The 23,592-nt window shown below is 43.1% G+C and overlaps 2 protein-coding genes across 4 annotated transcripts in view; both read right to left on the bottom strand.

Annotated features, from left to right (window-relative positions):
* Positions 1-2,832: 2,832 nt before the first annotated feature.
* Positions 2,833-10,971, bottom strand: TBR1 (T-box brain transcription factor 1). Its single transcript, XM_046018113.1, has 6 exons — positions 10,126-10,971; positions 9,382-9,536; positions 8,910-9,031; positions 8,208-8,366; positions 7,016-7,077; positions 2,833-3,770 (listed from the first exon to the last, which is right to left on the bottom strand). Exons 1-6 carry the CDS (start codon positions 10,815-10,817, stop codon positions 2,912-2,914), a joined length of 2,049 nt encoding a protein of 682 aa, XP_045874069.1. The 5' UTR covers positions 10,818-10,971; the 3' UTR covers positions 2,833-2,911.
* A 4,623-nt stretch (positions 10,972-15,594) lies between these two features.
* The window catches only part of PSMD14 (proteasome 26S subunit, non-ATPase 14), a 103,454-nt gene continuing 95,456 nt past the window's right edge, over positions 15,595-23,592 (bottom strand). For all 3 annotated transcript variants that reach the window (XM_046019753.1, XM_046019754.1, XM_046019755.1), the window contains exons 11-12: positions 18,476-18,538; positions 15,595-16,010 (exon numbers count right to left, since the gene is read on the bottom strand). In XM_046019753.1, coding sequence (XP_045875709.1) covers positions 15,912-16,010; positions 18,476-18,538 — 162 coding nt within the window. In that variant the 3' untranslated portion in view covers positions 15,595-15,911. The remainder of the gene's footprint in view (positions 16,011-18,475; positions 18,539-23,592) is intronic.

Raw genomic sequence — 23,592 nt, 5'->3', positions numbered from 1 at the left:
GGGGATTACACGAAAACACTGCTCAACTTCTCTGGCTACACAGGCACCGTGTTTTGTACTTTTCGTCCCCTCGTTCGGGTCTTAGGTGTGGGAAGGGTGAAAGAAACACAAAGGAAAATCAGCCATCGCCTTTCTGTGTGGCAGACAAAACTCCGCGGAACGCCGTCTAGTGGCGAAACTGTCCAGGAACAACAAATCGGTTTTGTCCCCCACCCCCCAACACCCCCCTCTGAATTTTTATTTTAATTGGAACTTTGAAGCCTCTTTGCATCTCTCAAATTGCAAAGGGGTTACAGGACAATCTCTAGGTGGTGCTACATTTAGTCCCATAACCTGAAACTGACCCACACTAAGCAAGAATGTTGAACCATTTTCCGCCTCTTTCCTGGATCTCCTTTCTCTGGAGACAAGAGTACAAAAACCGCTTCTCCACGAGATAAAGTCAGAGCTCTGCGGACTCCTCGACTAAGACGCAGCGACCTCCCCCACCCGCTCCCGGCAGGGATATCCACATTTCTGCATTTGTTCTCAAGGAATGGGAATCTGGCCTGGGCAGGACTGGCACAGGAATTCCACCGTAGAGGAGATGGAGTGGTCACCCCCAGATAACCTCCCAAAGCAAGTTTTAAGCTCAAAGCTTAAATATCGACCGTTATGAGTTTGTTCTCTGAGTCTTTACCCCACTCCAACCCCGCCCAATCCCCCTGAAACATCCTGTTCAAGAAATGCAGGCCATTCCGTGTTTGCATTTACAGAGTCGCCACTCATCTCCAAGGCCTCGTATTTAAAGACCGGGATTTTCGTTCGACATCTGCCTAAAGCTGTGGTCAACAGCCTATTCTGACACGCATTTCAGTTACATCCTATTCTTCTGCCCAAAGCCTCCCGCCTGCGAAATTTAAAGAAATTCTTAACTCCTTCTTTAAGACCCTCCTTTTCCTGCTCGCATTTTTTCCTACTTCAGAGAAAGTCAGATAGTTATGATGAGGAAGTGCCTACATTTTCCTGGAAAAAGAAAAGAGTGCAACAAAGTGAAACTTGACTCCTAGGGAATTAAGTTACTTGTAAATAAGAAGGAGAAAGTAATTACTGGCAGTGCTATAAAACAAATTCAAGTGGGAAATGGGACCTGATTCCCATTACACAGACTGCCCCATATCCAAGTGGGGTCTGGCTATACTTCCTTAACCCTTAAAAGTAATCACCTATAATAAATTATTTTCAAACTGTAAACTGCTTTCAAACACCATAGCGTTTTACCAGATTTATTTACTTGTTATACACAGACGATACAAACGAGCAAAAAACAAAACGTTTCTCAATGGAGTGTGTACTTGTATAAATTATTCAGTTCACAGACAAAACGAAACAAATATAAAAATCACAACATTAGATTTACAGAAGAGCCAAAATATACACACGTTTAGACCCTGAATTCCTATTAGGAAAAATCCCCCCATGGACTGGAATCTAGATTGAATATTGTGTATGATGCATATTTCACATTAATTTTAAAATACAAATAAAAGTATAGGTTTGCTACACAACATTAGAAATCCTACTAATCTATTTCCAGGGGGATTAATGCTCCTTATCAAATATAACAAGACTTAGAGGGGGGAAAAACCAGTCTTACTTGCATTAATGCTAGTGTTTTCCCAAGGAAGTCAAATTTCAGCTGTTTCTAGGTGGCAGGGAAATCATTTTCAAAACTAAAATGCAGTAAAATATACAACTCACACAATTTATCTTCACTAGACTACACTATAGTTACCAACAATTCAGTCATCTATATCATTAGTAGAGTATTCATTACAAAGATTTACAGCATATAAAGGTGGGGGGGACTGAAAAGATATTCAGAAACAGTTTGTCAGCATATTTGGCACCTGCACAGACCAGTAATGGATTTGGCACTTTGGGGAAAAACAAATAAGGCAAAATAATATTGCTGATGTCGAGCTACTCTATGGGAGGGGGGGTGTTGGGGTGGGACATACATCTCCAGTTAACTTTGCTTGCAGGCATCATGCCACTTAATGGACTTGCCTATGAGCGGACACCTATCCTTTGCAGGTGTTCGGTCGGAGTCTCCTTAGCTATTTATGTGCATTAGGCACAGAGTAATTATTTCATGCAACGGATTGAGGAGAAGTGAGAAACCCATCATTATCAATCAAGTATTTCACGTTTCCAGAGCCTCTTAGGATATTGTTAATTATCTCACAAGGCAATTTTTTTAAAGTGGAGAGGGGGTGGAGAAAATGGCAAAGAAAGGAAAAGAATGGAAAGGTTAAGCGGTGAACTGGTTTTGTGCCTTGACGATGAAAATAAAAACTAGCCATTCGTTACAATAAATTAACACTATATACAGTCATTTCACAGGCTTTGTTCCACTGAAATTATTAACATCCCTACCATCCATCCATCCATCCACTCGGGGATAAGAAAGGACGCGCTGGGTGGGTCCAGGTTCTAGAGTCAACATCCTACGGTTAATGGGGAGGCCGAGACTTGGAGGGTCGGAATCGCTGATGCCTGACAGGACTGCCCAGGTCTCCTAAAGGTGAAGAGTTTCATTACAAGAAAGAGAAGGAGAGGGTGAGAAAAAGACGAGAGGGAGGAGGCTTGTTAGGAGTGTAACTTCACAGAAGGAGAGTAAGGAGGAAAACCGAAAGGTTTACAGCAAAGTTGAAGGTCGGTGAGCTAACTGCAGAAACTGCTGTGCAAAAAAAGGTTAAAATCAAACTCGGAGACCTGTACTTATTCGTCGCAGACGGTATTCGAGGGCCAAGTGACATGAGGGGGAGCGCGAGGTGGGCCGCGGGGAGGAAGAGCTGGGGAGAGCTGCGAGGGGCTGGCTGGGGGGCCGGGCGGCGGCGGGGCGCGGGGCCGGGCGGGCAGGGCCGGCCTAGCTGTGCGAGTAGAAGCCGTAGTAGCCGCCTATGTCCTTGGCGCAGTTCTTCTCGCAGTCCCGCTGGGCCAGCACCTCGCTCTTGAGCGGCGACGAGCTCTCGGACACCGGCGTGTCGGCGGGTGAGATCCGCCTCCGCTTGGCCTGCTCGTAAATCCCCGAGTCGCTCGAGTCGATGGACTTGATGGAGGAGGGTGTCTCGATCCAGCTGGAGTCGGACAGGTCCTTGGGCTTGGCGTCCTCGGCGGCGCCGGGCGGTAGCGGCGAGCGCTCGGCGGCCAGGCCCTCGGCCTCCTCGCCCAGATAGGGGTTGGCGCCCGCCATGCGCGCGGCGGCCGCGGCGCTGTTGGGCCAGCAGGGCAGCACCGAGCCCGACTTGGCGCCGCAGTACTGCGGGGGGCTGCGCGCGCCCCAGCCCGACGGGTCGGCGTAGTAGCCGAGCGGGCGGCCGGTGCAGCCCGCCGCCTGCAGCGGCAGCGCCTTCACGCCCGCCGCCGCGTAGGAGAGCAGCGTGGCCGCGTTGCCCGCGAAGTCCGTGGCTGTGTCGTAGGCCGAGGCGGCGAAGTCCAGCCGGTTGTTGGCCGGGGTCACAAACCAGCGCTGCGGCGACGGCGCGCCCGGGTCCTCGGCCTGCTGCGGCGACAGCAGCCCGTTGGTGTGGGGCACACTGCGGTCCGTGCCCGGCCCGGGGCCCGCGCCCGCACCCGGGTGGAAGCGGGCCTTGGCGTAGTTGCTCACGAACTGGTCCTGCAGGAAAGAGCCGGCCATAGCGTAACGGGCCCCGGGCACGATCTGCGAGCGCGGGGAATCGTTGGGCGAGGGGGTCAGGCGGTCCATGTCGCAGCCAGTGTAGATCCTGCGAGGGAAGGAGAGAGAGAGAGAACCGAGGGGTGGCAGAGAGGTCCCCTCGGGAGGCAAAGGAAGGGCCACCTCCACTTTTCGCCCACCCCCACAATCTCCATCTGTAACTTGCGGTCCAGGGTGGAGACGGGCAAAAGGTCACAGACCGATGTTCTCCCCAAAATAAAATAAATCGTGCAATTGGAAAGAGGTCGATTTGTCTAATCAGGGAGCTAGGCAAAACACAGATCAAGAGGAAGGCTGGCCTGTCCCCTCTCTCTCTCGCCAGCTGTACAGGGGATCAGAGAGCGGAGCACAGCAGGAGAGTCTCATCCCACTTCTCCAATGTCTGTAGGAACATTAGGGCAGATTTGCCCAGGGACTACGGTGTTATTTGCTCAGTGGGCCTTTTCTGTGCAGTGAGAGTTTCTGGGCAATATTTATAAACAAGATACACATTTCTTCACTCTGTGAAGAACACTTTCTTCCATTTGATAGACACGTAGGCTATCCAGGTAGTAATCATCAAAGACTGGGCTTCACCAGTCTTCCGAGACTTGAGGACTGCTGCTGGAAGCCTCCACGGTATTTACTGTCCATTTTTTCCCCCGTGTCGTCCTTTAACCCCCACCTCTACCAATACTAACAAGAATTACTACTTGGAAATGAAGTCATCAATCAATAAAATTCTTTTACAAAGAAAAAGTATATATACTTTTTTTTTTGTAAAGTAAGTTTTATGCCCAACATGGGGCTTGAACTGACCACATGAGATCAAGAGTCAAGAGTGGAACCCAAGATCTAGAGTCACATGCTCTACTGACTGAGCCAGCCAGGTGCTCCAAGAAAAAGGGTTCTGTATGCTGACCTTGTCCTAGCTTTTGAACCATTACTGGTAAATAATAATAATAAGTAAAAAAAATTAAAATTTAAAAAAAGACAAATAGCAAAACGAACGAACAAACAAAAAACACCTTTGGGACAAACTCTCACAGTGATTATCAAGCTCTTCCAAGCACTCTCCCACCAATAATAGCTAACCCTTATACAACTTGACTATGTGCCATGCACTGTTGTCTAGGACTGTAGATAGTAATTTAGTTAACCATCACAACAATCCTCCCAATTGTGTAGCATTATTATCCCACCTTACAGAGGAGAAAACTGAGGCAAAAGGGAAGCTAAATAACTTGCCCACAGACAGTAACTGTGTTACTGGGTATCACCATCACCGTAGGTGAAATGAAGATTAATCCAGGCCCCGGGCCTAGAAAATCCCATTAGAATTGAGAAAGAACCAGAGTTTGGATCAAGATTGGTAGAAGTGTTTTCTCCTACACATAGACACATGCCTCCCTTTTTATTTAGCTCACACATAAATGTTTTAATCTTTAATCAACACACTGTTTTGAGAGAAAGCCTCAGTCTTGTCAGACCTTAATCCTTTGGGGAAGAGATTCCCTGGTGAGTGGCCAAGCAACCTTCTAGTCCCCCTGAACTCTTACTGCTCACCCTGTTTCTCCAAAAGTGATCCATGCTCAAAATATTGGCATAAAAGGGCAAAGGGTGGGTGGCATAAGCCATTCTGCTCTCCCCTGTCCCCTGAAAACTCAAGTCTCCATTTGTATAGATAAGGAAGCTTTCATGGAAAATATACAGTTTAAGAAACAAAAAGAAGCGACTTTTCCTACAGAAGTCAGACAGAGAAGGGTGGGTGAGGGTGATGCAGGTCCATTCTGCTTACCACACAAAATTTCCCTCCTGAAATTTAATTCCAGCTTCAGATAAGTAGAGGGAGGCAGGAAGGGAACATAACCAGCAACGTGCAAATATCTTCTCTGTTTACCACAATATTTTAAAAAGAGGAAAAAAAAAAAACAGCCTGCAAAAGATACAGTTTAGATGCCCATGCAGGTCCCAACCCACTTGGGATTACCGAATTGATCTGTGCAAAATAAAATGCTTTGGAACAGATGTCCACAACAGAATTAAAAGCTCAAAACCTACAAGACCCCCTAGTACAGAGACCAGTATCTCTGGCCTCCTGGGCCACACACTTCCCACAGTGCCGGGTCCACATTTTTAGATTGTGAGGACTAGAAGAGCTGAGTTTTTATTCTGGGGAATCATCTTTATGAGCCTTGCTTCCTCAAAACTACTTTTAAGGGAGGCACCTGACAGTTATAGGTGGAAATATCAATGACTCTTTTTAGCTTTTCATAAAAGATATCAGGAGGGTAGTTTGCAATCTACCTGGAGATGGAATAGAAACAGCCACTTGTCTATTTCTCCACAAAATTAATCTATTTCTGGTCAAAGACAACTTTGACTTTGTAGCTCTATCCCAGACACTTCATGCAACCCATGAAATTAAAATTCATGTACCCTTCCCTTTTATGGTCAGAATAAAAGTGGGGAGATTCTGACAATCCAGATTTAGATTTTGCTATATAACACTATCTGAACTCTTGGGCACTGTATCTGAACTCTGAGCAAGAATGCTAGAACAAGCACTGAGAACAAGCACTAAGTTTATATCTTCTGCTGTTCCCCAGAGAACATCATTTTGATAGAAAAGACACAAGTAAGGGAAGCCTGGAGAAAAGGGTACCAACACGTTTAATTAAAACACGCCTAGATGCAAAAGATAAAAGGAAATATTTTTCTTTTGAAGCTTATAAATACTACACAGCAACAGCACCTGGGTCTTTCCCAAAGCCTGAAATAACTGTAACAACGGCTCTGTTCATGACCTTGCCTATGGTGGGTGCACATTTTTATTCAGTCCATAGTAAACTTGAACAGGAAAAGCTATTACACAAAACTTGGAAATGGGTAAATAAAAGTCACATATGCCAAGGAGAATGTAACAACTGCCAGAGCCACATGCACTTTCCGGCAGAATCGGGCGGTTTCAGACACAGACAATCTGAGCTGAGCATCTGCAGCGACACATACAGCTCCCGCACCCAGGAACCGGGGCAGCTTCACCAGTCAGCCAGCCCCAGAGGCCCGCCAACAACTTTGTAATTCATAAGAAAGATAAAAATAAGTGGAGGAAATCTTTGACCCAAACCACAAAAACACCAAGCCAGAAAGTCACCAGAAAGAAAGGGAGCCCACAAAAAGGCAAGGGAAGACCTTGGAAACAGACTTGTCTTCGCACACTTGAGCTTCCAACAGCCTTGTACAGAACAATACACCTTTGACCTAAAGCCCAATTCCACAACTATTTGAGAAGGAAGGTGCAAAACTACTTACGTGTCATAATTATCCCGAAATCCTTTTGCAAAGGGGTTGTGATCTATTTTCAATTGTGTGATCTAGAAAAGACAAAAAAAAAAAAAAAAGGTTAATATGGTCTCACCTTCTTGTAGGTGGATTAGGTGTTTATGAATGTATCACCACTTTTCACAGGGGCCTATGGCCCACAATTTCATTAGGGAGCAAGGGAAAAATTGGAGGGAATGAACAGAAAGGGAAAAAAGAGAATGTATCATGAAAGTTATGAGGAACATGTTTAAATTAATAATGATTGCTTTCAATTAGCTCTCCCACGTGTTCTAGGTCAGCTCACATGCACATTTTAAAAATACTTGTTACAAAAAGACAAATCTTTAAGGGGCACTTGAATTCACCAAATGTTGCCTATTTTAAGTGTTTCACCACATTTTTAAAAAAGTTGGTCACTTCTGATTCACAACCTCAAGAACCCATAACTGCATCTTAAAATCAACTTTAATTTAAAATAAATGCATATTTCATTTTTGATACTTCCATTTAAATTAAAAAAAAAAAAAACCACCGTCACTCCTACTCGTCAAATCAACAGAAGTAAAATAAGTTTTGGCGAACTTGCAAGTGTTGAAGAGGTTCAAGTGCTAAAAAAACTCACTCCACAGCTTCCAGTAATTCGATTTATTGTACTTTTTAGATATGTGAATGTGTCTGTTCTTTTGATCGCCCAAAAAGTGACGTTTGTTTATTTTAGCCATCGATTCTGAGACTTTATTTATTTATTTTTAGATGCCAAAGCTTGCCAATAATAAAATGCAGGAGAAAATCTGCTTGTTCTCTAAATGGAAGAAGGACTCAAAAAAAAAAAAAAAAAAAGTCTTGGGTAGGGGATGGGGGGAGAAAGCAAATTTAAATCTCTTCTAGTTTGAGAACTGAATTAAAATTCCCAAAAGAGACCCTACTAGAAGAAGACCCTACTAGAAGGCCCTCAAAGATGGCCCGTGTGACCCGGGATGGAGACGAATAGGAAGCGTTTTCCCACCCGCAAGGTATTCAGAGAAGGTGCCCAGCAGGCCCCTAACCCTCCGCCTAAAAGGCGCACCAGAACCAGCTGTTGCTGATGTCAGTGCCCGAGCCGAGGATGGCCGGGGCTGCGGGCTGGTGCGGGGTGAAGCCGAAGCCGCCCGCCGCGCGCCCAGCCCCCAGGCCTCCTTACATCGGTGTTCTGGTAGGCTGTGACGGCGATGAACTGGGTCTCGGGAAAAGTGAATGTCTGCACGCGGCCAGGCTGGCTGGTGTCCTCCGTGCCGTCCTCGTTCACTTCGACCACATGCAGGCGGGGCTGATACTTGTGCAAGGATTGTAAAACCACCATCTGTCCGGCGGAGAGAAAGGGGAGCGCGGGGCGGCGCGTTAGCGCGGTCAGGGCGCGCTGGGCTGGGGCCGCGGGTCGTGCCGGGGCTGGCTGGAGCCCGCCGCCCCTGCTAACTGACTGCGGGACTCGCCCGGCTGGTGACTGGCTAGCTGGGGCAGGACCAGCCCCGGTTCCTCCCCGAGCAAAGATCAGCGGAGCACCGGAGGAAAACCAACCCCGATTGCCTGGTCTTCAGGGCCTCCCGATCCGCCTAGCCCTCCTTTTAGGAGGAACAAAGATTTTTACAACCCCCCGATCCGGTGGGTTTCCTTCTCGAAATCAATCGAGTATTTGTACAGTTCTTGGGAAGGTCGGGGACTCGGGAATTGGGCGGGGGGCAAGAACAACTTTATAGGAGGGTGGAAATAAAATTTTGAAAAAGGCTTGTTAATGAAGCAAAGAAACATATGTCCATTTTCTCATGCTGATTTAAACTAATGGACTGGATGTTAGCGAGGGATGTGTGGGGGTGGGGGGGCGGGAAGGAGCGCTTGAGCCACTGACCTGCCCATTGTTGTTTGAAGCTCCTTTGTTGTTTGTAAGTTTTAATTTTCCAAAAGAGATTTCTTGGCGCATCCAGTGAGCCCCCGTGTTGGGGGAATCCGGATGCATATAGACCCGATTTCCTAGAGAAAGAAATATGTTGTTTACATATGCCCCGGGCACTGCCCAGTCCCAACTCCTCACCACGTAGGACACACGCGCACACACACATACACACACACACCTTATTCCACAGTAAGGCCCATTAGCTGGGGGTTTTTTAGGCCTCGCTTTCTTCCTATTAACTGGAGATGATTAAAATAGCTTTTGCATAATCCTCCCCCTTCTCGCTGCTCAGTCTGTCCCCCTAGTTTCCTTTTAGAAGTCATTGGCCGATCGTTTTAAAAGTCTCTCGAGCCAGTCCACAAAGGCTTTAATTAATCATTCTCACCTAAATAAGTGTCAGGAAAATGTGTTAATTGGAAGGACTTGCCTTGCACATTGGTGTCCGCTTTGCCGCAAGGAACCCATTTGCCTCCTTGAAACCTCCAGTGATTGGGATCCGCCAAAATCACATCCACAAAAATATTGTAATGAGCCGTGGGATCGAGACCAGAAATGTTAAAACTTAAAAAAGGAAACATGCGCCTATTTAAATTAAGGGGGGGGGGGAGAGAAAACAAGAGAAAAAAACACGTAAATGTTAAAGATTAAATGCAAGAAGCGCGGCGCCAGATAGCAAAGCAAAACTTGTTCTTCCAGCGTGGATGAGCGAATGTTTGCTGGGTTAGAGAAGAGGTGATGGGGGGAGGAAAAGATGTGAGGATGAATTCGGGGAGATCCGCGGGTTAGCTGGAGTGGGAAGTCGGCAGGTGTCACTGCCCAGGTGGAGAGTGAGGTTGGCGACCCGCACCTCCACCTGTCCTTGGTTCCGGGCGTTGATGCGTCCCTACAATTTCCCAGCTGCAGGCCCGGACTCTCCCTCTCTTTCGCCTTTCTCTGGCCCCTGACAGGCTCTCTGACCACCTTTCTAGAGCGGAAACCCCCTTACCAACACCACCGCGGCGGTTATACCTTCCACTTTCCCTTTTTCCAAAACCAGCCAACTCCAGGGCGCACCAGAGCGCCTTCCACTCCGCTCCCGACCCCAAAACATCGCCACCGGGATTAGTCACAACCCGGCGCACTTGCCCCCGGGCCGTGCCTGGAGCAGCGACTGCCAAGAATGTAGCATTACCTTCCCTGTTTGGTGATGATCATCTCTGTTTGGTGGCGGTGAAATTTCAGCCAGAGGGGCCTGTTGCACAGGTACACCTGCGCTTTGCCGGGTACCAGTCCAGGCTGCGTGGAAGAAAACTGGTAGAACGGGGCTCCTTGGTAGGAGTGGCTGTACTGCTGTGGATAGGGGTAGCCGGCCGCGGGGTAGCCCTGCGGTGAGGAGTTGGACAGGAGGCTGTTGTAGGCTCCGTTGGTGATGACCGGGTGGTGGGCCATGTAGCGGCTGGGACTGCCGATGGAGAAGGCGGGGTGCGCCGGTCCGTGCTGGCCGGGGTACGGGAACATGGCACTGGGAGCAGTGGCCGCAGACTGTGGCTGGCTGGACTGAGAGAGGAGGTAGCGATCTGCAGCAGAGCCATCGAAACTGTGACGAAGCTCAGAGACCCCGTCCAAGACAGGAGAGAGTTTACTTCTCTGGACGTCCCCTGGTGAGTCCTTGGAGTCAGGAAAATTGTCTGTATCTGACTGATTCGTCATCCCCCTGGTAATTTTTTTCAAAGGTGAACTTCTCTCCAGGTTGTCAGTGGTCGAGATAATGGGATGATCGTGCAAGACAAGCTCAGATCCGCCTGAATGTGGGTAGCTGCTGCTCACATTGAGAAATTTCTTGGAGAGCATGATAGAAGGAGAAAGGCAGTGCTCCAGCTGCATAGCTCTAGAACCTGAACACTCGCCCTCCTGTCCCTGGTTTTTAAAGTCCTATTTATCATAAACTAGAAATCCACAGACCCCCTCACTAGACAGAAAGCACTTCAACCAGCAAATGCTTCTCAAAGGTTTGATTTACTTTTTTTTTTTCCCTGGGAGAAGAGATTGGCCAATTGACACTATGCAGCAATCAGAAAAGGCTCACTTTTGATCTTGCTGCTTGTGCAGCCGATGAAACGGCTCCTGCCATTGGTTAACTGCTGACAGTAATTTAATTAGATAGACATTAATTAGGATAATCACCTGGCTCCTGGTCGCGACGATCATGGCAAATTGAAGGGGATGATTTTATTGTTGGCTTGGGGGGTGGGGAATGTGTGTTGGCTTTACGTGAGCACTGTTGTGTCACCTTTAAGCTTTGTGACCACTGCTTTAGGAAGATTCAAAGATGTGCAATTTACTAAACATTTTTCTACCTTCCCCCCACCTCCCTCCTCTCGAGCCGAGGGGCGGAGGAGGGAATTCGATGATGCTAGGAGACTTTTCGGATCTGAATGAGCCAAATATTCAGTTGAATGTAACGATTTCAAGTGCAAAGTATACAAAGCGCGAGCCGGTGGCCTCTTCTCGCCCTGTAAAAGTTCCAGAGTCTGTCTTTTCCAGTTAATACAGAAGCACATAACACCTGAGCCAGTCCTTTGTGAGCAGGTCCTGCGTGTCCTCCGCGAACCGCCCCCCACCACGCACACCTTTTTAACTACATACATAAATAAATAAATCACTGCTGCTGAGAGCCACAGCGATGAAAGTGAGCGGGGCGGGGGGGAGAGAAGTGGGGGCGAAAAACTGCAACTCACCCACCCATCCACCCACCTCGGGAAGGTTCGGTTTCTTGCTTGAGCACAGAAACAGTAACAATCCATGATCACCTTTTTAAGTTTTGAAATAATCATAAGCTGTCGGGCTGAAGTGCCTTAATGTATTTGCAGTGATGTTTACGAGGTCTTTCCTAAATATTTTATCAGCGAGCTTGGTTGCCGATTATCTCAAGAGCATCTAACTGGGGGCAGGCGCCATGCATGCCGCGCGTCCCACTGCACTTCCTTCTCTCTGAGGTACTGGCTTGGCGACAAGGTTCAAAAGCCTCGCCAGGAAAAGAAAGGGCCGAGTCCTCGTGCAAATAGGTTCGCTGGAAGCGCTGATCTGGGGAGACAGAGTGGAAGTGGTGTCAACGCAGTGATCGATACCGAAGACGTGTGTGTGTGTGTGTGTGTGTGTGTGTGTGTGTGTGTGTGTGTGTGTGTGCAACGTTTATATAATCTGGAGGGGAGGGAGAAAAAGAAAACATGCCAGTAAGTTTAAAATGAGGGAGAATCAGCGGAGGAACAGAGAAAATAACCAATTTAAAAGGATGTTGGCACAAATAAATAGCACGAGGCCCAAAGCGACCCTGGGATGTCGGAAGAAATCTCCCAGTTCTGGCTCTGGAGAGGAACCCAGCCCTGGACCAGAGGGCCGAGAGCGCAAAGGCTTTATCCGCCCCAAGTTGCTTCCGGTGGCGGCACCCGCCACTCTGCCCTCCCGCGGCTTTCCCCGGGACGCCGAGCCGCACGGGAAGGAGGAGGAGGAGCGCGGCGGGAGCTCAGTTGGGCCCCGCAGGCTGGCCGACAGGCGGGCGGGCTCCGCGCCGAGCACTGCTCGGGCTGGCAGCCTGAGCGGCCCTCCCCGCGCCGGGCCATCCGCCCGGCTCTGGTTCATTGTCTAACGTCCCCGAGCGGCCTGAGCGGAGGCTGCCCAGCTTCCCGGCGGTCCCGAGAGGCAGCCGCCGCCCAGGAGACTCAGGGAGCTTGGGGAGAGCCGCGCTGGCGCAGACGCCAGGGGCACACACTCTTCTGGTGGCAGAGACACGGCCCGGGAACCTCCGCCCGGTCAGTCCTCCTCGGGGCTCGGCACCTCCCTGACGGAGAGCGGCTCTGGGGACGTTGGGTGGGTCCTAGACTTGGGCAGAGAGGGGTTAACCAGACTCGACTTCCGCCTAGGCGGGCGCCTTTTTAAAGAGCGCTGCCTCAGTGGGCCGAACGGTCAGCGCGGAGCCCAGCCTGAGTCCCCCCCACCCCTCAAGGCGGGCTGGGCGCCTTGGCTGCAGAGGACACCAGCTGTGGCCTCCAGCAGGGCGCCACGAGCCAGGTCCAGCGCCGACGGCCCTGGGCTGGACAAGTGGGTGACCAGATGCCCGACTGAAGCCGAGACAGTTTTTTTGAGAGAAAAATACAGCCAGGCCCATTTTTCTCTTCGGAAGCAAATCTCAGCTCCTGGCCATGAAGCTTCATCAACAAGCAGGGCCTTGGCTGTTGAGGCATCCGGGCGCGGGGGAGGGGACGGGAGCTATGACACTATTTGACACTTGTTTTTTCTGCCCTTTACCTTTCACCACCATTTCTCCTGAGTGGTTTTTGCCCAACTTTGGCTATTCTTGTTTTTTCCTTTCTTCGACCATTAACTTCTTTGTCTCTGAGCGCCTCTCTATCCCCTGCTTCCAAGGTTACCCTCCACCCCTTTCTCAGTGGGACAAGAGCCTTAAGTAGGTAGCCAAAAAGGCTCTTGGAGGCGTTCTCATTCGTGGCATCCTGAATTAACTTTTTAAAGAATGAAGAATGCAAAACTGAAATGTTAAAGTGTAGAAAAGGAATAGAGTGCACCTTCCTCAGTTTTTAAGGAATTGGAATAGGAGATAAATGTGCATTCTGACTTTAGATTATCAGTACTAAATTCAGTGATTCCTCCTTACAGGCTGTATCTTGAACTTACATAAGCTCAAAAGGGAAAACTAACTTTCCTCAAGATCAGCACACCTGCTCTTGAGCCATACTTGCGTGCAGCAGGGATTCTGACTTTAAAGTGCATATGAACCATGACAGGATTCTTGATTTTTGATTCAGGTCTGGAGTGGGGGCCTGGATTGTGTATATATAATGAGCTCCCAGAAGAGCCAGGTGCTCCTGGTCCAGGCAGATCACACTGTATATTGAGGTTGAAGCTTTCAGTGGCCCCATGTTAGTCAAAGAGGAAAGCAGGGATATCTCTGTACTAGAGGCAAGCAGGAGTTTGGGTTCTTGCGCTGCTTTAACGCCGCATAATAGATGGGTAAAGATGCGCACATAAGCACATACACACCGGTGATTAAATAAGTCATTTCAATGCCCAACTGGACCTGAGCCATCAGACTACTGCTAAAATAGCTGTATATTCCAGGACAAAAGTGCTCCACAAGACTCAGGGCATCCTAATTTTCATCCATTCCAAATCTCAAAAGAAAATGCAGGTTTTTGCGAGGATGGATCCTGGTAAGGTTTTGAAATTGGGAGTGTTTCCAACATGAACCAAATAGGAGAAAGTGGTACTGGTTGTGGGGAGTGCAAGACGATGAGGTGATCAAGTAAGAACAAAAGGCAGGCATTTTTTCAGCAGAATAAAATGAAAAACAAAAGGAAGTACTTCAAATGGAATGTTGAGAAGAACCTCTGGATTATGAAGCCTTCTTCTAAGGGCATACTGTATGAAAAAAATCTTGACTAGCTCTAATGAATACCTGTGAAATAAATCATAGAACCCTATTTATGTAAAGGGAAAAATCATGTACCCCAAAAAAGTCTGCACACAAGATTAAATTAGGCAAAAGGAAAACTTCTGCTAACTTCCACTTATATTTTAATTGTAAAAGGTTAGCTGTTGTAATCTCAGCAATTAAATTAATACATAGTACATGTCCTACATAAAACATACTATGACTATATATAAGAGAAAAAGCCACAGGACAAACAAATGCTCAGAATACCTCTTATTCCACCAAAAAAGAGACTGTGAAACACAGTGGGAACTTAAGCCATTTCCACTTTTAGTTTCTGGTAACTGTTCATTAGGCAACCAGTAAGAACTGGAATTGTTCAAATAGGACAGTAATTTGGTCTACCACATTCCAAGTCCCCAAAGTAAAACCCTCTTTTAATGAAGCCTTAGAAACAAACATTTTTACCATATTTTCACAAAGGGTACAAACAAGAATTAAATCTGCCTTCATGTTTTCCCATACTCCTTCGTGTACCCAGAATGGTGCTGTGCCATGAGTATTAACAGGGGCAGTTATTTATGTATATCGAGTTAGAAACAGGTTGAGGGATAAGGTCATCTATAAAACCTGCCATTAGTCAAATTTTTGTCTTTCTCAGAAAACTGAGTACTTTCAAGTTAATTTGGGAAAGATGAGAGAAAACAACAAATTATTTCTTACGTGCTCATGATACTAAACTCACATTATGGTGACTTTTCTTAATTTGCTTTGAAGAGATTATATACCTTTTATGGCAGTCTTAGCTAAAAGTCTAGTGGAGTTTGCAGCAGGCAACTCACAGATAGTCTCAACATTGGTAGCATGTACTCTTAAAAACAATAAATAAAGTCTGAATTAACATTGTCTTCTTTTTCTTCTTAAATATACTCCTCTAAAACCCTGGAAAGTATATTAAGATATTGATTATACAATATTAATTTGCCACAGATACTTTTAATAAAATATGTCAACATTTTTTTCGGGTTACTAATGGCGTAGCAACTCCTTAATGGCAATGACTTTACATTTGTGAAGTTTTGTTATCACATTGATGTTTTATGTGTTGTAAGATCTTAAATTGCAAAGAGAAACGAATCTTTGTGTGAGATTTCGAGAGCACTGTCAAATGTTATTCTGTCAATTCCACCCAGTGCCAAAAAACCTCAGGAGACATAGATTGTAAATGTATTTTATTTTGTAAGCAACAATCAAAATATATTTGTGTTACTGATTTCTTCAAATATTAAATGGGATCTTAACAAAATTTGTCCACTTTGATGTATTCTTATACAACTTTGGAATCTGCAAAGACCCTGACTAAAGAAACAGAAGTAATTGCACAACTGAGACTGAAGGTGTTACAGTGCTGCAAATGATGCCAGATGTCTTACATTTAACCAAACACACCTTCAGAGGTCCCTTGATTTTGAGCATTAGGAACAATAGAGGAATATATGCTGGAAGTATCACCAATAGCTTTTTGCATTGTTTTATTTAAATACGACAGTATCCAACATAGCTGCTAAACACTGGACAATATTTGAAGTCATAAGTACATCCACATGTTCCTCCAAATGACGTTTGGGGTCCTAAATAAAAAATAAGGAAAGAAAAAGAAAAAAAGAACCATATTACTGATAGAAGAATTACTTAGTTTAAGTAGTTGAAACTGGTAAAGAAAGCCAAACCTAAATTTATATATATTTTAGAATTTAATTTTCCTAATATATTGTTATATCCTTAAGATTCCTAAATGTATTAAAAAATTAAGTACCTGATAAAATAATAGATTACACAATGAAAAACTGATTTACACAATCAATGCTATAACTTTATACCGGAAATTATAAAGAGTAACAAGGAATTCTATACAGCCGCAGCATCCTTTTTTTTAAAAACAAAGTATAAGCATTTGTAAGTGTGCACAAGCCCAAGTACGTGTGCATATTTTCTGCCATTCATATTTATTGACTGTCTGTGGGGTTCTTATTACTTGAAGCAGACGTACCAACAGGTAAGAGTTCAATGTGAATTCTTTCTCATCACTTCCTCTGTAATTTTAATTTAAATTTAATTCCTGTATAATTTTAATATTTCAGGGAAAAGTACATTAAATGATTTAGGAAATATTCTTAGATCAAAAGTCACTGTTACTTGCTTAAAATTTTAAATACAATGTTAGGATACACATATTTTACATGTATATAATATGTACAAAATAACGTTAAGAATACATATTTTCTGTAGCTATTTTGAAAAAATAAAGTATCAGAAAAGTATATAGGTACAATCTTTTAACTGAAACCTGATCAAATCTATATTTGAAACATTTGAGTTAAAAAAATGAGGCTTAAAATAACATTGTAACAAATGAAGTTAAATTAAAATGCTTAATTTATGTTTAAGGCTGAGCTGAATGAAGTATTTCAGCTAAATGTGAAAGCTTTAAAATATATATATTGCACATTAAACTCTCAATTAAAGCATTATTTTTGTATGGGTATTGCTACAATACCCAAGACTCCTAACTTTAAATAAATGCTCATCACTGGAATTATTTTCTTGGCTGTTCTTTTCTAAATTACAATTTCAATACATGCTTGATTTCCTTAAAGAACCCAGAGATGCAACATGCTACAAATAATTTCAAGTAATTAGACCACGTATTACACTTTCTTTATTTCAAGAATAAGCCTTAGGACATTTTAGGTGGAAGTATCTGAGAAAGACTGGCAGGAGAAAAAGATAAGTGATCTGATTCCATTACAGACAGTGTTGCTTTTGCCACGCAACAGGCTAAACCAGTGAAGAGCTAGATTAAGAAAAATGATTCTGATGATTATTCATCTTTGTCCATTACATATTTTTCAGCATCACTTTTAATTAAGACCTTTTATTTGTTGCTGTTAAAATAAAATCTACGTGGTAGCCTCAGAGGCATTTATACAAAAACCAGTGGGTTCTATAAAGTGCAAGACTCCAAGCTGGTGATCTAGTAACATACATTAGACTACAATAAGTAGTAGGAAAAGACTAGGTAACTAGATCACACAGGATGAGAGAATAAGATGAACGACACTTCATTTTGTTTGGGGAGAGTTCTAGCTGTTTTTACATTATAATATTCAGAATGTAGTGAGATTTAATTTCACTAATTATGATATTTAAGTCAGACCTTTGCCCCTACTGCGCTGTTGGAGTAACTGGTTGTATAGTGAATTGGTAACACACTTCCCTCAGTTATCTACATTACTTCTTGTGGCAGCTGGGTGATTCTTAGAGATTTCCCATCCAAGAATGGTCCTGGCCCAAACCTACATAGCTTGTGAGATGTGATGGGATCAGAGCATATGGTAGGATGGCTGAAAGCAAAGACAGCTTAGTGTCTTGCATCTGAAATATCAAGATTCTGCCAACATCAGCAATATGATAACCATGTTCCATGAAATGAAAAAAATGTAATCAACATTCTTTAAAAAACAGTCTAATTAATCTGTAGATTCTTTTAATTGGTTGGTGTGTTCCCCCAACTCTCAGAAAATAGGAACTAAAATATATATTTCATCTTGGAAATGTGAAAGAGCAAATACTTAAAACCCTTTCTCTTCCCTCATTATAATCCAATGGTGCTCCCAGCCTTCTCAGGAACATTACCTATATACTGAAGCCTTCATACTGACAAACTGTATCATTTAAAAAACTGTTACATATGTAAGAAATAAACCATTCTATTATCTTCACTGATAATATTATTTCAAGTAAAAATAATACCTGAAAAATTAACTCAGGATATAAGTTTCCTAATTTATTTCTAGTAAATTATTTTCACTAAAGACAGTACCTCACAGATCTATTTGTGACTTCACTATATATGGCAAACAGGATTTGACATCAAGTAATTCAGTGACCTTTAAAATTAGCATCATATTTACATGACAAAAGAAAAATGTAGAGTGAACAAACGAGGAAAAAAATCATACAGGCCCTAAAAGAGTCTTAACTCTACAAGAGCGCATTATTATGCGACTGCGTAACCTATTATGGTATACCTCACCTGCTTGCCAACATTCTTTATTGCCAGCTGTTCAGGTGTCATCTTATCTTCTTCTTCTACAGCCTGCGAATGAAACACAAAGGACAGAGTTTCAAATTCTAAATCTATTTTTTCCACTGCAGAATACTCACTGAAGACAATAGTGATCATAATTTTCATTCACAGAACCTTTTACTCACGTGACTTACTAAACAAAAAAGAAAGTGTGCTAATCTTCCAAATAACCTTAAGTGTAATAAAAACCATTACCACCATCATTTATTTTTTATTTTTTTAATTTTTAAAATTTGTTTAATTTTGAGAGAGAGCATGAGAGAGCACAAGAAAGGGGAGTGGCAGAGGGAAAGGCAGGCTTCCGAGTGAGTAGGGACCCCCAACTCCACGTGGAGCTCGGTCCCAGGATCCCAGAAACAAGACCAGAGCCGAAGGCAGTCACTTAGCCGACTGAGCCACCCAGGCACCCTACCACCATCATTTTGAAAACAGACTTAAGAATACATAAAAGACATTGAATATGTCAAACTGGACCACCACATGGTAGTATTCACCATCTGGAAACTGTTACAGAATTCTCTGAGGGATGGCTAAAGTGGAGGAGAGAAGTAACTAAGGCAGTTGCTTATGGCATCATGGTGCTAACTAGTCCTATTGTCTTCTCTTCCTTGTCCTACTTTCATTAAACCTCTGCCCCAACTTCCCATTTTTTTGTCTCCTTTTTGTCAACTGTCACACCCAGTATCTATATAACGATCGGCAGCTCTTAGGATCAAAGAAGCTGCTGCCTTTTGATCCACTTAACAAATTATATAGTTTTCTCCCTTCATAATTCTACATATTTAAATCTCTAAAAGTAGCACATGTATTCAGAAAAAAAAAATCTCACTTTTCCATGACTGATCTTTAGTAATCATGAAGAAAACAGAGTAATCTGAAGTTTTCAACAGGAAAAACTCACTTGAATAAAAAGCCAAATCAAGTAAAAATTAAATCAACAAAACAATATACACAAACCATTTTCTACTATTCTTAGTTACAAACTCTTACATGTATGACCATAAATTTTCTAGCAAGTTCTTACAAAATAATTACAGCATATAGATTAGCTACCATCACTGCCCCCTCTCTCAACAACAGTGCCACCATAAAACGTCTATATTGAGAAGGAACCTCTTTCAGAGTATGTTATGTTTCTGTCTGAAGCCAGGACTCTCAATCAGGTGAACTCCTGGTCTATGATTTATTCACAGCATCTGATAAATGGAAAACAAAGCAAACTGAAGGATCATCAACCTTAAGAAATACCACCACAGCACTTACCACAAATATGATTACAAAAGATGAGATGGTGGGGGTGGAAAGCAGGAAACCAAAATCCCAGTGAGGGTTAGATTTGGATACTCTAAACTTAATAATCTCGCAGCTGCCAAATTTCTTCATGTGTGAACAATGAACATGTAGGAAATGCAATCATCAGACATTTCCCATAAACTGGGAAGTTTGGCTGCATTTCACACCTTCTTAATAGTTTTGTAAACAGAGAACTTGAAAATGAGCAAAGATGGCAAGTGTCTAATTTTATAAATGGACAAACTATCTAGAGAATTTTCCCCAGTAGAACCTGCCTGAAGAGAAAAGATGGTGAATAAGTACTGTATCTACAGATTATTAGAGGATACTTATTTACAACATGTCATTAAGAAAATACATTTATGATTCATAAAACTGGAAGAAGGAAAAATAAAAGCTAGTAACACTCCAAATCTAGAATTCCCTAGATAGAGAGTATGTTCATTTTCAGAGTCAGATGTCACTCCTATTATGCTCAGCTAGTTAAAAAAGTATTACTTAAATGGGAAATTGCTTCTCCCACTATCTCAATATTTTACGTATATAAAAACATGAGAGCAACACATAAAAAGTTTGTTTTTCTCAATTACTTCTACAAATCACGACACTGTACCTTACCAACTTGAAAACCTTATGAGATGAATGGAACAATTCACGTAAGTTTGTACTCTGCATTCATTCAGTGTTAGCTGCTCTATCCACATGTCAAAAACAGTACAGTATTGGAAGGAGGTAAGAGTTTTGGAATTTGGCTCAAAGTACCAGTCAATGTACAAATAGTTATTACAAAGTATTCTGGAGTACTGTAAATATCAAAGATCGTAGGTATGCAAAGATGAAAATCAAAAAGCACTTAAAGTATTGACCTTATTTAAAAAGTTAAATAGAATGTAAAAAGCTCTAACTTAATTTTTAAAATCTTTTATATCATTTAACCACTTTACCAATTAGTTTTTCCATTTCCAATAATTAAAAGAGAGAGTTCACAAACTCTTTGAGAAGTGCAGATGGTAAAAAGTACTCCCAGCCATAGATGCCATCTGGAAAATGAGGAGCAGCTGTAGATTTAGGCATATACTAAGGTTGCAAACCCCCATGACAAAGAATAAGCACATCTTTTTCATTCTATGATAGACCAGATCAGACCAGATCATCACATCAAACCCCTAAGTATTTTTTCCACTTACCTAAGTCACCTATATCTCATCTACGATCTGGGCAAGACCAGTTTGTCTTCATTCATAGTTCTAATCTGGCTAGTCACCAGGAAAAATTAAGAAATGGTAGCAGCAGAAACAAATGAAATTCAGGCACAGGCAGTGTCCTCACTAGGGGAACTTCTGTGTTTATGGCAACTTCTGTGATTTGGCATCAAATTTTGCTTTTGCATTCATGCTCTTCGGTTTACTCAACCAACAAAAAAGCACTGAAAATGTTTGTGGCTATTCACACTAGAAACGTTTTTAACAGTTTATCAACAAAGACCCCCAGATGGCTATCCCATCATGCACGGTCTGCACAGTTCTAAGAAATTCCTAGAATTTGGTCTGTTATGTTATCATAATCCCCTCAGATGTACCCCCATCTTAAAGAGGCTTTTATGAAACCCATTAACTTCATTCTTTTCTTTTCTGGTGATGGTCAAATTTCTTAAATGGAAAACCTGTATCTTAGATTCTACCATTAACTTACCCCTTAATAAATATGGACTGGGTTCTTTGCTCTTCATTAACACTCTTTTAAGGATCTCCACCACGTAAATTCCAACAAACTCAGTTTTCTTGAACTTTCTGAACACCTTTAAGAGCTTCTCCAATACCTGTTTTCTCTTCTAATCCTTTAACCTCTCTACTTTTATGACATCGTGTCTCTTATTCTACTTTATACTTCTCTAGGCCTTGGGCTTCTTCTTTTCCCTCTGAAATGTTAACTGTCTTCACTCTATAACATGTCATAATCTTTCTTTTTTTTTAAATATTTTATTAATTTGACAGAGAGAAATCACAACTAGGCAGAGAGGCAGGCAGAAAGAGAGGAGGAAGCAGGCTCCCTGCGGAGCAGACAGCCCAATGTGGGGCTCAATCCCATGATCCTGGGATCACAACCTGAGCTGAAGGCAGAGGCTTTAACCCACTGAGCCACCCAGGCGCCCCTCTTTTAAGCACATTCTAAAATCACATATATGGTCACTAAGTGCTAGTGAATTTTAAGATAATGCATTTTACTTCTTTCTGATTTTACGTGAGATCGATGTATTGACTATATAAATTAAAATCACATCACTGAGTTAAGGCAGTAGAGAATGAACGAAAAGAAACGGCTTTTATAAAAAATACTTGGGAAAGCAAAATTAACAAACCTAAAACAATTACAAATCTGAGATGGGAGAGGACGTGTGAATCTGGAGAAACTCCTACCACTATCAGTAATTAAATATTACTATACATATGTTTTTACAAATATTAATTTACTGAATCCTAAAAACATCCCAGTGAAGTAGTTAATCTACATTTTACATATGAAGAAATTAGGCATCATCTCCTTTGAGGAACTTTTTTTTTTTTTTTTAATTTGACAGAGAGAGATCACAAGTAGCAGATAGGCAGGCAGAGAGAGAGAGAGAGAGGACCCTGAGATCATGACCTGAGCCGAAGGCAGTGGCTTAACCCACTGAGCCACCCAGGTGCCCCTCCTTTGAGGAACTTTATGTTAATTCCAGCAAAACTTCTATTATTAAAAAAAACATATTTCTAATTCTCCTTTTGGCATAATTATAAAATTCCAGTACATTCTATACATGTCCTCAACAGAAGTATTTTCATTTTACATATTCAATAATCACTCATTCTGAATAAAATAGTTCTTGCTCTTTGAGGAGCTCACATTTGAGCTTTACTTGCCTATAAATCTCAAACTGCAATGCAGTATGAAATATACAAAAATGGAGTGTGCACAGAGAACAACAGGGACACATACAGCCACACAGCTAATAAGCAATGCAAGTGTGACTTCAACAGTACTATCTATCTCCAAAGACCTTGAAGTAACATTCATGACAATTCAGGAAATGACTAGTTTTTAATGATATATCCTGAATAACAAAGCCAAAACCATGGTTTAATAAGTGACCTGAACAGCATAAATTCTTTCTAAAAATCTTACAGGGAATCCAATTTTAAGTGTTAATTACACAAAACAGATATATACAATAAAGATCGCATGAGTATGTGTGTGCACACATAATAGAAATTGTAGTTCAGCTTGTTGAAAAAATTTCTATGGCAGAATCTATTTGATGTCTACCCCAACATACATTTTCCCCTTCTTTTAGGGGAAAACAAAAATTTTCCCCTTCTTCCCTGATTTTAGTAAAGAAAATAATGCTTCCAGGTAAAAGACCACACTATATAACCTTTCTCAAAGCAAGGTGTGTCCATTTGAGTTCTGCCAATGAAATATAATCAGAAATGCTGCTTGGTAGGCCTTAAGAAAGGATTGTGAAAGGGAATTGATTTAGCTGGAAAGTAACCCCCTTTTGGCCCTTCCTTTTTTACCTGTTGCTTGGAATTCGGATGGGATGGCTAAAGCTCTAGCAATCACTGTGAATCAAGAGGGTATTTACAGGATGGAAGCCAATATAAGGGAAGGGGAGCAAAAGATAGAAAGAATCTGCGTTTGGGGTACCTGGGTGGCTCAGTCAGTTGAGCATGCGACTCTTGGTTTTGCTCAGATCCTGGTCTCAGGGTCATGGGACTAAGCCTTGGGTCATG

This window comes from Meles meles, chromosome 9 (genome assembly GCF_922984935.1).
Source record: "Meles meles chromosome 9, mMelMel3.1 paternal haplotype, whole genome shotgun sequence".
Classification (NCBI taxonomy): Eukaryota; Metazoa; Chordata; class Mammalia; order Carnivora; family Mustelidae; genus Meles; species Meles meles.
This window is presented reverse-complemented; position numbering and strand designations above follow the sequence as displayed.

Coding starts and splice junctions, on each gene's coding strand:
- TBR1 (XM_046018113.1), bottom strand. CDS start 10,817: ATGCAGCTGGAGCACTGCCTTTCTCCTTCTATCATGCTCTCCAAGAAA. Junction 7,078..8,207: donor CAGCCTACCAGAACACCGAT/GTAAGGAGGCCT, acceptor TGTCTTTTCTAG/ATCACACAATTGAAAATAGA. Junction 3,771..7,015: donor TTTCGGGATAATTATGACAC/GTAAGTAGTTTT, acceptor CTTCCCTCGCAG/GATCTACACTGGCTGCGACA.